At 40.0% G+C, this 17454-nt stretch overlaps 2 protein-coding genes across 2 annotated transcripts; one reads left to right on the forward strand and one right to left on the reverse strand.

The window, feature by feature from the left end:
• Positions 1 to 447: 447 nt before the first annotated feature.
• Positions 448 to 8241, forward strand: csgalnact2 (chondroitin sulfate N-acetylgalactosaminyltransferase 2). The gene is made up of 8 exons (XM_077582127.1): positions 448 to 593; positions 2051 to 2938; positions 4939 to 5155; positions 6274 to 6375; positions 6458 to 6636; positions 6716 to 6810; positions 6880 to 6961; positions 7035 to 8241. Exons 2-8 carry the CDS (start codon positions 2287 to 2289, stop codon positions 7325 to 7327), a joined length of 1620 nt encoding a protein of 539 aa, XP_077438253.1. The 5' UTR covers positions 448 to 593; positions 2051 to 2286; the 3' UTR covers positions 7328 to 8241.
• Positions 8242 to 8910: 669 nt separating this feature from the next.
• Positions 8911 to 16421, reverse strand: sec23ip (SEC23 interacting protein). Its single transcript, XM_077582125.1, has 18 exons — positions 16222 to 16421; positions 15273 to 15757; positions 14975 to 15188; positions 14700 to 14893; positions 14485 to 14574; positions 14139 to 14259; positions 13756 to 13845; positions 13203 to 13344; positions 12893 to 13101; positions 11860 to 11948; positions 11617 to 11772; positions 10914 to 11009; positions 10696 to 10836; positions 10454 to 10609; positions 10273 to 10375; positions 10024 to 10206; positions 9781 to 9949; positions 8911 to 9318 (listed from the first exon to the last, which is right to left on the reverse strand). The coding sequence occupies exons 1-18, from the start codon at positions 16352 to 16354 to the stop codon at positions 9237 to 9239; spliced, it is 2853 nt and encodes a 950-aa protein (XP_077438251.1). The 5' UTR covers positions 16355 to 16421; the 3' UTR covers positions 8911 to 9236.
• Between the last annotated feature and the right edge of the window lie 1033 nt (positions 16422 to 17454).

Below are 17454 nucleotides of genomic sequence, written 5' to 3' on the forward strand. Positions count from 1 at the left end.
CAAAAAAACAGAAAATAAATCAAAGCTATACTAAACAATGCTATATGCTAAAACAATAATAATTATTCAACCCCACTGTATGCCTGCAATTAAGTAATTCTTATAAATAGTTATGCAGTACGCTTATCCCATATTATTAAAAACAGGCTGGAATAAATCAATCACGTAAATATATTCACATAGTTTAACTGTGCCAGACTAATTAAATTCTGTAAGAAGTGAACCACTGAAAATATCAGTACCAACATTATAACTCACCTCGTCAATTTGAATTCGAGGGGCAATTCGCGTATGAGTTGGAAATTTTACATGTCCGCTAATATGCATATACAATTGCTGTTAATAATACACTGACTCGTGCATTTTGTGGCGATTTTAAGTACTATAATAAATATATTTTTGTAATTACCACGAGCGTCAACGTGTCATGTGACATCAATGAATTCTATTGGTTCGTGCGGACCGGAAGTGGATGGCAAGACACTCTTGCTTTTGCTCCGTGGCATTTTGCAACACAGGTTGCCTGTCGCTGTGGGCTTCGCTTCTAACCTCCAGCTTCAAGAAAAAACGGCGAGGGACTCGCACATGATGAAGTGAGTATTTGGGTCTGCACGACAAACTTGCCTTGCGGGACGTTTTATAGACAGACAAATTACTAGAAACCGTAGCGATAACACAATGTCGCTAAGCTAACAGCACAACCTGGTAGACTTCCGGTTTAGACTGTTCAGAATAATTGTTGACTGGCAAGAATTATTTAAAAAATATATAAACACAGATTTTAGTTCAATTTATCATGTCACGCTGCCTCACATGTATATTAAAATATGTTTTTATGTCATTACTGTCAGCATGTATTGTACAGCTAATGAATGACCTTACTGAAATTCTATTCTATCTACTTTGCTTGTTGTCCTTATTAAAGTTTGGAGGCAGGTTACACCTACAGGCTACAGCTATGAATAATTTGTAGTCTACAACAAACATGTATGTATGTGGGATGAGTACAAAGTACTCATTTTGTGGCAGCTCGTCTGTCTGACATTTCTGAGGTTCCTTTCTGTGTGGAAATTGCATGTTGACATCGTGGTTGTGTGACTTGTATTTCTGCCTGCTTGACCCCCCCCCTCCAAAAAAAATCATGTTGCGCAAGTTAAGACTCAAAAATGTCAGATGGTGTGATTGTTTGTCTACGTGTGCAATTGGCCTCTTACGCAAACTCAAGCCAATAACCAACAACTGGTTTAAGTTACCACAAAGAACTGTTGGTTTACAACATGTCAAAATAAGACTAAAATGTTTTTTCTCTCTTGATTTTGAAGTTTAAAATACAGAAGGACATTCCATGATTGTTTTATCAAGCTGTACATACGAATTATGGTGGCGGCCCTACTGCTTTTCATTGTTGCCGTACGACTGATTTATTACGGAAAGGTCAGGTGGCGACCAAAACTGTCAGGTTAGAAGAATTGCACCACTCTGGTCCAGGCTTGATTAGACGACCTGACCTTTAAACAATTTGAGAAAAGCTGAATAGAAAACCTCTTGGAAATGTTGCACTATTAGACACAGTAGTATTTGTACATTCACTAATCGGGATAACCACAATAGTAGTAAAATAGTTCTACTAATCTGAATACTTGATATAACTTTTGAGTTGGATATCATAAGTGGTTAAAATAAATCCTTAATTCAAAAACATTCACGTTTCTATGCGTGAGTCTTGTGCTTTTATTTTCTTAAAGACCAACCGTTTAACAGGAAGTAGCTTGTTGCACGTTTGTACTGTTGTTAAGCAGTCGGAGCAGGACAGTTAAGTCTGTTTGACAGAACTGTGTTTTTTTTTAATGTTAATTTTGGAGCCTTGTGGTGTAGTTTGACTTTGGTGTTATGTAAGTGGCGTCAGCCTGGTTGCGTCTTGCTCAGTAGGTGACAGAAATCAGCCCTTCCTTTAAAACCGATTAAATAATAGAGCATTGTATTCATTGTGGGGTGCTTAATAATTGTCCAGTGATGGTAAAGCTCATTATGGTTCTTTCCTCCTCCATAGGTAACCATCGCATGGATTTACACAGGAATATTTTACCAAAACATCCAAAGAACTTCCAACTGGACTCACCAGAACTGATTTACCACTCAGTTTTCTTGAAATGTCTTGCAAAAAAAAAAATCTAAAATGCTACTCGTGGAAGGCATACGCCGATTTCGATCCAAAGTGATGTGAAAGAGTGCGCGAGCGAGGAAAGGGAATGCCGACTGGTCAGCCGGAGCTTGTATGAGAGCGCGATGCCCAGACGGGGGTTGCTGCTCCACGGCCGGGTGCGCTGGCTTTTCCTGGGCCTCCTCCTGCTGCTGGTGCTGCTGTTTTTCGCCTACCTGCTGGAGTGCACCCCTCAAGCCGACGTCAGCCTGGTCCTGCCCGGCATGGCGGGGGAGCCCTACGGAAAGGAGTACTACCAGGCCCTGCTGCAGGAGCAGGAGGAGCGCCACCTGAACCGCGCCGCCAGTCTCAAGCGGCAGATCACGCAGCTCAAGCAGGAGCTGCAGGAAATGAGCGAGAAGCTGAAGCTCCTGCAGGATAAGAAGGAGCTGCCCGAGGCGCAGGGCTTGGCCGAGAACAAGGAGCAAGAACCCGGAGATCTACTGGACTACCTGCACTCTCAGATCGACAAGGCCGAGGTCAACACGGGGGCGCGCCTGCCCAGCGAGTACGCGCTGGTGCCTTTCGAGAGCTTCACCTCGTCGAAGGTTTACCAGCTGGAGATGGGACTGACGCGACACCCGGAGGAGAAACCCGTCCGCAAAGATCGCCGGGATGAACTGGTGGAGGTCATCGAGGCCGCGCTGGAAATTATCAACAACCCCGACGAGGAGGACGGCGTGGAAGATGACGTGCCCGTGCACAGGCAGGCTTACAAAGAGGGACACTTCATAGAAGGTAGCGTCTGATGTGACATGAAGCAAGATGACTAACTGTACAGTAACCCTTAACATGAGCAGTATAGCAGTGATAGACAAATGAAGCTTCATGAAACACTTGTGCGATTATTATTATTTTTACTCCCTTAGATGGCACTCTTTGTTTAAATAAGCAGTGAAAAAATAAACAATGTCCATTGCACTAGCCTTTATATGGGCCTAGATAGCACCATCTAGAGGAGTAAAAAAATATCACAAGCACTTCATTTTCCCATCATAGAGTATAGTACTGTATACTACTTTTTTTTCAGACTGATACTGAACTCTTGAGTTGTCACTAGAGATAGACCGTCGTTTTTTTTTTGTTCAGGGCTAGGGGTGTGAATTGCCTAGTAGCTTGCGATTCGATCTGTATCGCGATTCATAGGTCACGATTCGATTTGATACCGATTAATCCCGATATGAATCTATAAGTCAATCATTGCGATTTTTTTGTAAAACTCAAATTTAGAAAATACTAATCAGTAAACTTTTACATGTACACTGTAAGATTTGTATGAAAAGCTACTTTAGACTTATATCTGTGGTCCACCGAGTATTCCCAGCCTCAGCAGCATTTCTTATAAAGTTAACTGAAAATTTAAATCAATTGTTTCCTGAGGTTAATACAGTTTTTAATTGATCTATTAGCAGCTGTCAGATAAAAAAAAAAAAAAAAAAAAAAGAGCAGATGCCGATATTCATCAAAATGCTGAATACCGGTGCCAATAAGCGACCCAGCCAATAATCGTCAATACCACTAGACACTTTTGATACATAAAATTTCCCTCCAAAAACAATGAAAAATAATTTTAAAGAAAGACCTATATATACCAATATAGAAAAATTTCCTTAAAGGTACAGTATGGTCTGAATTTTTTCCATTGCCATTTGTAAACACAACATTCAAAACTGACGCGCCAACCAGGAACGACTGTGAAACTAGACTACCAATCAGGAGCGGGCATTTGCGCAGTGAAATTTGCATATGCCACTGATAGTAGCTTGCCTTTGTGGCTTGGCTGGAAAGGAAACGCACACAAATGTCCCGAACAGGCCAAAACAAACGCTTCGGACCATACCTTTAAAATTGCATGAAATTAATGGCAATTTTTCTATCCTTCTAAATTGTAGTTTTTAGTCCCTGATCGTATAACGGCCACAAGAGGGTAGCCGATAGTGGTATTGGTGACGCTGTCGTGAGTACCGATACATATTTGGTACATTAATCAATGAGTCAGATTATAATAATAATAATGATGATGATTATAAATAGGACTAATTAACATGACAATATTCAAAAACAGGACATTATTTCAGATTGACAGTGCATAAAATGCAGAGGTGGCAAATCCAGGTCCAGAAAGTAAAAACAGTTTGGCTTTAGCCCCTGATGCTAGCTAGCTAGCACCTGGGCTCTAGCTAGGGAGCTAGCTTGCTACAAATCCCAAACTGTGGCAGGGTTTTTACTTTCCGGACCTGGATTTGCCACCTCTGATAAAATGCACAAACTGTAACATAACAGAAAATATGCAAATATGTTTGATCAGGCTTATTAGTCGTTCTTTACAGAGGATAAAGAAAATGTCAAACTTTTGTTATATTTGGCCATATGTTTTCTGACAGGCGTAAACATACTGTAGATTCAAATTATCAGCCCATGTACAAATGTTTGAAAACACTGTCATAGGCAAACATAGGCTTTATGTTGAAAAATGAATTAATTAATATTCCAGCAACATAGTCGAGCGGAAATAGATTTTTCACAAAACTGTTCAATATGGGCACAACACACATTTCCCATTTTGCTTTCCCTTTGGAATGTTTTGTGCCATGTGCAAATCGACTTTCAAGTTGTTGTGTTTTTATTCAATTTCCTTAAATACTCGCACACACTTTGACTGTGTTTGAGCATATTAACATACTAAATGTCTTTTTATTACCATGAATCTCATTCTTCAACTGATTGCGTGTTGGCAGGCATGTACAGGACCGAGCGGGACAAAGGCTCACTTTACGAGCTCTTCTTCACGAAAAAGGAGTCCAGCACCTTCCGCCACGTCACCCTCTTCAGGCCTTTCGGTCCGCTCATGAAAGTCAGGAGCACGACTGTCGACACATCCGGAATGATTATCAACATCATCGTGCCACTGGCGGGCAGAGTCGAAACCTTTTTACAGTTCTTACACAACTTCAGGTGAGAGCGTTTTACTTCCTGACATGTTCTAGCGTGTTCATTCGATACTCGATTATCTGCTTCTTTTTTTTTTTTAAATCTTGTTATTAGTATTTTAGCTCATTCACTCTCCGACATTTTCATTGACCCTTCGCCCCCGGCTGTTTTACTTTTTTTTGACTGATTTTGCAACGTCCACAGAATATTCTGTTGATTGCTATAAAAAAAGACATGAAACCTACCAAAAGAAAGTTTAAAGTCTTTTGTTTTTCCATCAGGAAGTTCCATTGAAGTTTCATCATTATAACACTGTGGCAAAGACTTTGTTGCAACATGGCCCTGGTTGATCTCTTATACTCTGCTGCCACCTGCTGGCTGTTTGTTGTTGTTGTAATAACCACTAGATATGGACAAATGAAACTTCATGAAACACTTGATATTTTTTTACTCCTAGATGGCAAAAAAAAAAATAAAAAAAATAATCCATTGCGCTATCCTTTATATTTAACCCTATAAAGCCTGAACCATGTAATATTATTGGTCCTTAAAAAATAAAAAAAAAGTTTTGGGAAAATCATCTTCCACATATGACTTTTGATTTGTGTCATATTTGACACATCCGGTCACAATGCTTTAAATTCGTACATTTATAACTCAAAAATATAATAAATAGACATATCAAACATATTACTATTTCCAAAAATCAAAAAGAACATTTCGCACTCTTAATAAGTATAGGCGCCTCTCCTTTCTCAATTGCGGCGATCTTGCAAGCTCGCTGAAAAAGCCATCAGCTGGGTGATACTGCCCTCTAATGGATTATCCGTGCAATGCATGTCAGATCATAAACGTTAATGGGCAAAAAAATATTATACTCATGAAATAGAGGGCTCAAAATGTCTTGTATTTAATACGATACCCTTCATGAAGCTTCATTTTTCTCATCACTAATAACTACCAGTGCTATAAGCGACCTCTTCATGTCAGAAGCTGTATCAAAGCCTTCTGTATGCGCTAGCATACAAAAAAAACGTATACATACGTTTTTGGGAGTGCAGGACAAAATATATATAAAAACGTATTTATACGTTTTTGGGTTTGAATGGGTTAGAGTGAAGTGTAACACTGTTTTCTCTTAGGGAGGTGTGTGTACAGCAGGACAAGCGAGTTCACCTCACAGTGGTGTATTTTGGCCAAGAGGGGCTCCAAGAGGTGAAGTCATCTTTGGAAACAATGTCAAGGTTTGTCCTTTTTCTTACAACAAGCTATCGTCATGAAAAGAATTTGGAAAAATGCCACTTTTTTTTTTTTTTTGGGGGCCAGAGATGAGAGTTTCTCTAATTACACCCTGATCCCGATGAATGAGGAGTTTTCCCGAGGGCGGGGGCTGGATATTGGAGCGCGCGCTTGGAACAAAGGCGACGTCCTGATGTTTTTCTGCGACGTCGACATCCATTTCACGTTGGACTTTCTCAATACGTGTCGTCTCCACGCACACCCAAGTATGCTCCGACGTCTTTCATTTGAATGAAATGTGTATTTGAGTGTAAGCGTGACGCTTTTTTTTTTTCTGTTTTATAGACAAGAAGGTCTTCTATCCAGTGGTGTTTAGTCTGTACAATCCTGCCATCGTTTATGGAAATATGGAGCTGGCTCCACCTGTTGAACTTCAGTTGGTAAGGCCTTTGATTGGGGATGAATTACAGTTTAATATTCAGCTACATATAATTGTCTATTTGGAATAGGTTCACAAAAAGGATGCTGGTTTTTGGAGGGATTTTGGCTTCGGTATGACGTGTCAATATCGCTCTGATTTCTTAAGCATTGGTGAGGACACATCTCGATTTATTACTCGTCAATTTATCCTGAACTTCACTCATTTCATTTTTTCCTCCCTTAGGTGGTTTCGATCTTGAAGTGAAAGGCTGGGGCGTCGAAGACGTCCACCTATACAGGAAATATCTCCGGAGCGAGTTGGTGGTGGTGCGCACGCCGATGTCCAGCCTCTTCCACCTGTGGCACGAGAAGCAGTGCGCCGACGAGCTGACCCCGGAGCAATACCGCATGTGCATCCAGTCCAAAGCCATGAACGAGGCCTCCCACTCCTACCTGGGAATGCTGGTGTTCCGGGAGGAGATCGAGGCGCACCTCCGCAAGCAGGCCTTCAAGCCTCAGAAAAAAGCGGAGGACTGAGCAGCGTAAAAAAAAATAATAATAAAAAACAGCTCGTGGGACGCTGATGGTATCAATGCACAGCTGTAGACAAATGAATGTACAAAAATAACAAATATGTGGCCGGTTGAGCTACGGCAAAACTGAAAAGAGCGGATGATCACGTCACCGCTTGCCCCTGCTGCGTTTTGTACACATTTTCCAAAAAAAAAAGCAAGTCATCCAGCTGGGAGGTGTCGGCCATTTAATTCCTGTGAAACGGACCCAACAATGTCAATATTTTTGTCGCTGCTGCTGAGCTAGCTTTCGAATGTCATTTCAGCAGTTCATGTTGACATTCCTTAAACAAAGGTGAAATTCCACTTCTTGTGTTTGCTTTAGCAAATGGGGAGAAATCAACTTTTAATATCGATCGTGGAGCCATATTGTTCAGTTGGTATTCTATTTATTAGCGGTTTGATAAAAGGGACCTTTTTTTTTTTTTCTGTGACAGTCACTGTCATAATAGAGAAGCATGTTAATGTGATTGTTGAAGGTGCAAACATCTGATGTGAGCATGCAAAATTTAAATTGGGTCAGAAGTTACCTGAATTTTTATTCTTTGAAGTGTGTCGTTTGGCACTATTTATTCTCAGTACTAGACTGTGTTGGAATGGTACGCGCTTGTAAATAGTTTTCCAAAATGATGTCTTATTAGTCATGTGAATCGATTATTTTTTATCTCGTACTCATGTTTTGACACCTGCAGACTTTTATTTTTATTCCAGAGGCCACGTTCGTTAACTGCTGTTTAGTCTGCTGACATTTGACAAAAAAAGTGAAGAGAGGAGCCCAGAAACTAGTGATGGACAAATGAAGCTTCATGACACACTTGTGATTTTTATTATTTTTTTTCCTCTAGACCAGAGGTCCCCAACCCTGGACCTCAGGGACCGGCATCCAGCCTGTTTTCCATGCCTCCCACAGCCAACACAGGTGGAGATCGTTATCAGCCTTCTCCAGAGATTGCTGATTAGCTGATGATATGAATCACCTGTGTTGGCTGTGGGAGGCATGGAAAACAGGCTGGATACCGGTCCCTGAGGACCAGGGTTGGGGACCTCTGCTCTAGATCATAGGTGTCAAACTCCGGTCCTGGAGGTTTTGGATGTTTCCGTTCTCCAACACAGCTGATATATGATCAGCTCATCAGCAAGCTCTGCATAAACCTGGTAACAAGCCTGCTGATTGGACTCAGCTTGTGTTGGAAGAGGGAAACCTCTCAAAACCTGCAGGACTGCGGCCCTCGAGGACCGGAGTTTGACACCTATGCTCTCGACGGCACTCTTTGTTGAAATAAGCAGTGAAAAATGACACAATTTTTATTGCCCTAGCCTTTATATTTAAACCAAGAGCACCATCTAGAGGAGTAAAAAAATATTACAAGTGCTCCATTTTCCCGTCACGACCAGAAACTTGCAGTTGGGGAGTACTAGTTTTCCGTCTATAGACCAATCTCACAATGCTGTGCGACCTTTGTGGATGTTACTGCAACCAAATATTTTGGTTGGTTCATTTGCTTAGTATATATCGTCTTCCTCTCATCCAAACAACTGAACACAAAGGAATGTGGAAGGATGTGATTTATTGGTCAATTTTCCCATTGGCTTCCAAAACGGCTGCTACTTTATTCCAATCTGTTGGCATAATGTTACAAACCTTCTTTTCCTTGTCCAGCTCTATAATTTATACTATAAAATGTTACAATAAACTTGTCAATTCTTTAAATATTCAATGGCATTTACTTTTTTTCATTTAGACTAATAGTATAATACAGTTTTGCATCCAGCAAATCACATGGAGTCAGTAAAAGAAATAGCACACATGATCCAGGAAAATGATATGAAATAAACCAAATGGAAAAAGTCTTTGATGATGGGGGTTTATTGTACTAATGTACCACATGTTCTGGCTGGACCCCCATGCTTTTGTAGATCTCCTTGAGGATAAGCAGAGCTGTGTCTTCAGACTCCCTACAAAACACAAACATTTCATATACATTAGTCCTTACAGGTAGGTGTCAATTTGAGAAAGATTAACTCATTCACTGCCATTGACGGCTATAAACGACAAAAAATAATTTTAACTATTTCTATTAGTTTAACATTTTTTTTTACACTTTTGTTAACAAGAGTATGAAAACCTAGACATTTATTTTTATTTTTTTTAAGAAAAGATTATTAAAAATTAGGGGCGTTGATTAATCACAAATTTTATATCTGTTCTAAATGTACAATAATTTTCTTTTAGGCTTTCATACTTTATCAAAATACATTTTTTAACTAAGAAATAGTTCTAATGAATTTTTTATGTCTATAGCCGTCAATGGCAGTGAATGAGTTAAGCAACATCAGTCCTTGTATTTTCGCTGGTGGAAATGGCACTTCATTACCAAGCTGCCTAATTATACACTTGTTAATTAGCAAGTCTTGTACCAGTAACAGAGATGACTCTGGAGGGCAAACAGGTACTCATTGAAACTCTCAATGGGCTTCTCCTGCAGGACAAAGTCGATCCGATTCCCTCCATTCAGCATCCCGATCCTGACCTGAGGTTCCTCCTCTTTTTGTGGTTCGGGGACCTCTAGGGCTTTTTGTTCTGAAACTAAAAACGGAGCACTGACATTACAAAAAAAAGCCATTTGTATCCATTTGAGAGTGAGAGAGAGAGAGACTCACAATCGTGCGCTCTTTTCTCCTGCTCTTCAATCTGATCGGCCACCATGGCCAACTCTGCCTGAAGTTGAGCAGACGAGGTGTGGGCGCGAGCAAAATCGTTGAGTGTCTGCCACGCGCTCTTCAACGAACTGATAAAACCATGCTTCAGGTCCGAGCCCATCCTGGACAGACTTTCCTTCAGCTCTGAAAACACAAAGAAAAGTCCGTATTAAGTATTGAAATGGCCACGCAAGCGTTTCTTTGTCTTACCGAGATGTAGCCTTTTCCTTCCTTTGTGATGTGGTATCAAAACAGGCTTCAATTCCAAGTCTGGTATTATCATGGGCTCGATCCTGTATGCCACCGGGTCCAACTGAAACAGGAACGAGAGACAGTCAGCCATGACGACTGATGCCTACATCGTACATGGGCACGATGAAGGAATGCCTACCGGATGGTAAATATTGAAGAATCCTTTGCACGTTGGCAGCTGATAATTCTCTTCAATCTTCTCCAAGCCTCTGACAGTCAAAAACATGCCGACCGGAGAACCCAGGGCAAAGAAATTCAATGGACTGAAATCTAGATTGTGGTAGACCACCGACACCTGGGGAAGCAAAGCATGATGTACAGCGTATACGCTTACATTTCAAGAATCATTTTGAGGTGTTTGGTCGACACGACGACATGTACCTGTCCTGTGCCAACTTCAAAGTAGTTGTAGTCGACGTGGATGGAGGAGACGCCCGCCGGCAGACTCTTCTCTGGGCCGGTCTCAGCGGCTTGTGCGGGCTCTTCAACTTGACTGACCATCTGGACCTCGGCTTTCTTCTCCTGCCAATGTGCACAAGAGGTCAGACGATTGTTGAAAGGGGTCACGTTCTTCAGAAAATCAATTTGACACAACTTGCCTGTTTAGCCACTCTTTCTTTGACAAATTTGGCGATTTTCTTCCGAGGGCCGAGCGGAATTCCCATCTCCTTCAGGTCTTCGATTGTACACATGAGCTAAAAGTAAATAAATAAATAAAAATTACAAAAATATTGTTGTAAACACAGAAAAAAAAAAAAAACTTTAACCCTGGAGAACCCACGGGGTCAAATTTGGCCCCTATAAATTCTGCTACTCAAATAACAAATACCTTTTTTTTTTTTTTTTACAAATTTAACTTCAAAAGTCCAGAGTGCCACTTCTGACCCCTGCATGGATGAATATTGCGCTTACATGAGCCAGAGTGGTGGTGACAAGATGGCTGGCAACTTGCTGTTTTTTTGAGCTGGAAATCAATCCAAACAAAACCATCTTCTCAGCAAATCATCAGATGGTAAAATTGTGTTTTTTTTTGTTAATCTAATTCATATCATGTTGCAGAATGCCTAGGATTGTTTTATATATATATTTTGATAAATTAGCAACTCTGAGCTAGTTTAAAAAAAAAGGGTTAAAATTGAAAAAACATATATTTTGGTGTTCAGTGAACTTATAGCAGTCATTTAATGTATAATTCTTAATTTTCCAAAGAAGAAAAGGGTTCTTGGGTTCTCCAGGGTTAAAGTGAGACGATGTCAGTAGAGCCCAGCCTGCTCACGATCTTCTCATTCAATTTTCACTTACAAAAGATTCAATGTCAATCTTTTCCTCGTCAAATGTGTTCTTGTACTCGGACAGGCCGAGATGCTCCAGCACAGCGGGAAGGTCCTCTAACTCCTCTTCTTTGGGCTCGTCCTCCGCAGCTGGAGGTGTGACGGCTTGTGGAACCGGGGCTGCCACCTTGATTTCAGAGACAAACTTCAGAAATGCTTGGGACGCATATTATGGCTACGATTATTGATGGTTCATAAATAAAACGGCATTCACCTGTTTGGCTTCTCCGTTGATGGTGGGCACCGCAGAAGGGGTCATGTCAGTCTTTTGATTTGACAGCAGGTCAAAGAGGATAAGGGACCCTGCAATGAATGAATATCCTTGTTAGGGTTGCGGGTGACCGAGAGCCAATCCCTGCTGACTTTGGGCAAGAGGTGGGATACACCCTGGACTGGTTACCAGCCAATCACAGAGCACATACTGTTTAGACAAAGAAGCATTCACACACAGGTTCTACCTTTAGACAATTTAGCATTCAGTGAACCTAACATACATCTTTTTGGAATGTACGCATACAAGGGGAAACATGCAACACCCCTCCCCAACTAAAAAAAAGTAATTAATTAGATTTTTTTTAAAAAACATAATTAAATAAATAAACAAAAAAAATGCTAATCCCACATATACATGACAAAACTGAGATTCAAACCCCAGAACCTCAAAATTTACAGTAAATTTTGCAGACAACATTTTACTCTAAAAAGAGTCTATTTGGTCCCACTCTAAATAGAGTAAAACTTACACTTGGAAGAGAGTAAAATATTCAGAATAAATTTTACTCCCATGAAAAAAAACCTAGTCAAGTTTTTCCACTCAGAAATTCTAAGTAAATCATAGAAAGATTTTTTTAAGTACATTTATTAGTATAATAAAAAACTAAATTACACTAAGGTTGAGGAACAAACTCACAACCTGCAGCTTTGGAGACGGCCACTCTACCACCTGAGCTATGCCACTACTACTATATGCTAATATCCCAAAACAGACCAAAAACATTCTCTTGTAGTAAAATTTGCTCTGAATATTTTACTCTCTTCCAAATGCAAATTTTACTCTATTTAGAATGGTACCCACCCAATAAACTCTTTTTAGAGTAAAATGCACTCTACAAAATGTACTGTGTGAGGCAGATGTGCTAACTGCTAACCAATTTTTCTGACCACTATTTTTAGCTAACCACTATAAAGGCGTGATAGTTTTCATATTTGAAATTTTTCTTGAAAAAAAAAAAAAAGTAGAGCATTACCCAAGCTGTGCCCCCCAACAGATATTGCTCCTTTGTATTCAGGGTTTCTCTTCATGAACAGCGCATGAAGTCGGTTAATCTCAAAGGCAACTGTGTCCATGATGGTCTGGCAGTAAGTAGGACTGTTGTAGAAAAGCACATCTAACAAAGTCTCATTTGTAAAGTGACGCAATCGTCCAGTGCTTGGCAACGTGATTTTCTTTATTCTCCTGCAATGACAAATGAAAGGTTGTAGAATAAAATTAAAAGCTTGCACTTTTACAAGATGACATAAATAGCACAACATCTCAAGGACGCAAGGTCCCCTCACCTGTCCACCCCTGTGGCATCTCCATGTAGAGCCGTGTGCCAATGGACAGGCAGGAACTCCACCCGGCTGATGGCGCGATCGTCCAAAGGTTTCTTAAAGTGACTCTGCAGCAGTTTCAGCGACACACTACGGAAGTCGTCCACTAAAAGTATAATCATTTGTATTTATTATGCAGTATCAAGCAAATGTGATGATATTTTTCATAGACAGTTCTCAACATAAATTAAAGAGTAAGCTTTTTCTAATTGTTTTTATTTTGTGTGCTCCAATTTCATTGGCATACGCTCATTTTTGAAAGTTCATTAAATTTGCAGGGAACAAATACATATCTGTGAATACAAATTTCCCACATTTGTGAGAATATTCTAGTATGCCATAAAACAAAATACTCGTACAACTTGTTGAGTACTGTTTGCACAAATAACACTTTACATAATATATGCAAATTACCTTACATTTGCACTACTGTTTGTTTGTTTTTTATTTGAATAAATATATTTTATTGTTGATATAGACATCAAAGAGGCTGCAGAAATACTGGCATGAAACTCACCACACTCAACCATGCTTCGAAACCTCAGGTCACATACAGGACCAATTCCATGAACCATGAACACAAGATGGTCCACTTTGGGGAGCTCGCCTAGAAAATGTATAGAGAAGAATTTTTGTTGAAGTTTTGTTATGGCTGTTATCAAGAGTTTCATGATGATGCATTAAAAGGTATTTCACTATTTTTTTATGTGATTTGCCTTTTCATTTTAGTCCATGAGCTTGTTTTAAATTAACCTAGCATGTATGTTTTTCAAATGTGGAAAGAAGCAGTCCCAAAAAGAAAATCGGAGCACTGAGAGAGCTGAAATTCAAAAGCAGAACCCCTTGACCATGATCCATTTCCCTCTACATGTGAATTTGTGTCAAGAAGATCTTGTCTACCATCAGGGACTTGATCATGGTCATCATCAATCCCTCTCTTCACCACTCTGGGCCTGGTCTGTCCATCCTGATTTGCGGCCCAATCATCAGGAATGGAGGACGGCTGGAACTGCACTATCACCTACAGACGCATTGACAACAAAGCTTCGTCACACATCGAATCGCTATTCTGAGGGTTCGCACAACTTTTCCAAGTTCCTGCCATTTTTAGCTTCATGGTAAATATAAAAATATAAACAAAAGAGACTTATCGCATTATAACACACAGAGATATAACTGATCTAAAAAGCAAATATATATTTTAATTTTTTCAAGCACTTTACCATGGGACTTGTAATAGATTTACCTTTGGATTGTGCATGACAATAGTTTCTCCAGATGGGAACTCCAGTCTACGATGCCATTGGTTGGTTGATACAGCTTTCTTATACTCTACCTGTGGAAATAAAAATATGATTGAAATTGACAACATACAGTGCTGAACATAAATCCATCGTCAGGGGGCTCGTGAAGGCTTTTTAGTTAGCTCTGCTTCCAGTCAAATGAAGTTGGATGACAAACCTCTAGTTTGTCGCTGAATTCCTCAGAGTAAGGGATGAAGCGACTATCCGTATCCCCTTTGTAAAACCAAGTGCAGCGGCGAACCTCCGAGTCTTCCTCCTCCCAGTAAACAGCTGATCGCATGCGGTCGTAGAGGTGCACATCAAAACGACCTCCGTCTGTACGCACGATCACATTTTCTGGGTCTGGCTGAACTAGAGGAATAAAACGGCACATTTTAAATCTCTGAAGCCTATTACGTGATTTGCCTCAGAATGGCTGTTCAGTCAAAATACCAGAGTTATATGTTTCCTCAAGCTGGAGGGAGTCGATGATGCTGAAAGGAAGCCACACACTTTTGGACTCCACTAGCTTGCAGTAGAACCAGTGTGGTTGAATAGGCTCATATACATTATAGTTGTATTGCATCATGGGGCCAGCAGGTACGACTGCACCAGTAGAGTTGGTCGGAGGAGCTGGTGGTGGTGTTTGCATGTGAGTGGGAGGAGGCTGAATGGAGGAGAAAAGAAAATAATATTTTCCTATGTATAATAGTTACCCTTCAAGGAATTTAGAATAACTGCTGAGGTTTACCTTTGTGAATGATTGTGACCCTGAGGTGACAGAGTAGGGATTGTGTTGTGACGTGTGGCTTTGTGGCAGGACCTCTGGAGCTGGAATATAAGGACTAGCTTTGCTGCTGGTGGGGGTGTGTCTATATGGATTATGACTCTGTGGTTGCATCTGCGGAGGTGGCGAGGTCATGGTGCTAGGGGGAGGAGTGTGGCGTCCCATTGGGCTTTGACACACTGTACTGCCGAAAACAGGAGGGGTAGTGTTCAACTGTGAGCTTGGAGGCATTAGAGGGGCCATATTCACACTGCTAGGAACAGACGCCGTGGCAGCACACATGGCTGCTGCTGACGATGATGGTGGTGGGCATGATGGTTGGCCAATAGAAGCAAACGGGTCACTGCTGGTCACTGGGTTAGAAAAGTAGCTGAAGGTAGAAGGGGCTTGTCCATTTCCAGAAGTCTGACCCAAAAAGCTGTCCTCCTCGCCAACTTCAGTAGAATCTTCTGATAGATATCACAGTGCACATTTTAAAGCATTAATTAGTTTATCTATGCTTTGCACGAAACATGACAGTTAAAACTTAAATGTACTACAGTATTACTAATCTATTACAGGCTAATTAGGTTATGTTAAACATTCAAACAAATGAATAAATTGAGTGCACTACAGTATATAGAACATCAAAGCACTCGACACAATGTAAATCTCAACACGAGAATTAAACGTAAACAGAAGTGTACTGTACTATATGAAAATCCATGTAAATCTGTTAGCATAAACTCTGACCACATGACATGGTTGCAAATTGGTGCTATCCTGTCAGACAACATAAACCTCACAACGCAATCATGCTTTTCACTCCTATTTCTCGGCTGTGTGGAATGAATAACAGTTGACGTCCCAACAGGAAGTCTGCTAACTAGTTAGCTTGTATGCTAACGTTTCGGCTATCGGTATTTCTTCTTACCTCCTGACAGCACGGCCGGACCAGACGCCTGACTCACTGGCATAAAAGGCAAATTGAAGTTAAACTCCGGAGCCCCGCTAAATAACAAATTTGCACCGGGGTTAGGAACATTATTGTTTTTTCTATCTGCCATTTTCCTCTAAATTACACGTAGCCACTACCGGAGTAGGCAGGCAGTATGGTCATGATGCGTTCAAAATTGCTGGGAAGAAAGGAAAGTTCTTCAAATGACGCGTCGCCATCTACCAGAGAGAAAAAAAGAAGATATATATTTGTTGATTATAGTACTATATTTTTGTAGACTGTAAAAATAACAACGTAACGTAACGTTGTTTATGTTACGTCATGTCACAACTGCCAAGCTCAGTAACTGTAAACACAATATAACAGTATGGCAGTACTTTATTTACTCACGTAAAAATAATATTATTTTTTTTGTATAACAACAACAACAACAACAATAATAATATTAATAATAATAATAATAATTGTCGTCGTCGTAGTAGTAGTAGTAATGTATGGAATTACATTAGGGTAAAAAAATGAATTTGGAAGAACAAAATGTATGTGTTGATCTTGAATTCTGAAAAATAAAGCTAACGTGTGAAACTTTTTTTTCAGGTAAAATATAATTTAGATTTACTTTTTTTGAATAAATTATGTATTTAACTTGTCACTTTCATAAAATATTTAGAAATTTGAAGTCTTATTTTGTCTTAATTATATTTAACCTGGTTTCACGCACTTATTGTTATTTTGAATGCATTGTTATATTTTTCACAAGTCAAGATCTACACGTCAATTTTCCAGTTTCACATTTAATTTTTTCATGTGCTAAACTCTTGACACAATTAAGGCTTGATTGTAATCACAAATACATTCCCGCAATAAAAATGAAATAAAATTTAAAAAAACTTCCAACACTGTATAGTATGCCGAATTCCGATGTAACGGGAATGCGGCACCCTCAAACGGATATTGCCTGCGATATGGATGTGACTGATGATTTGTATAATACTGTGCTCATTCAGCATCCCTACAGATCAACACCCGTGGCTATAGAGATCTACTAAAAATGTAGCGCTTCTTGGATTAGAACAAAACTCACATCCCGTTTTCACTGCCACCTGTAGACGGGAGGAATACTTTGCACAGTGGTAGTTTTAGTTTACTTACCCTTTTCGTAATATTAATTATTTTAACAGTGTGGTGAAACTTGCGTCGATAGAGAAT

This window comes from Vanacampus margaritifer, chromosome 12 (genome assembly GCF_051991255.1).
Source record: "Vanacampus margaritifer isolate UIUO_Vmar chromosome 12, RoL_Vmar_1.0, whole genome shotgun sequence".
Taxonomy (NCBI): Eukaryota; Metazoa; Chordata; class Actinopteri; order Syngnathiformes; family Syngnathidae; genus Vanacampus; species Vanacampus margaritifer.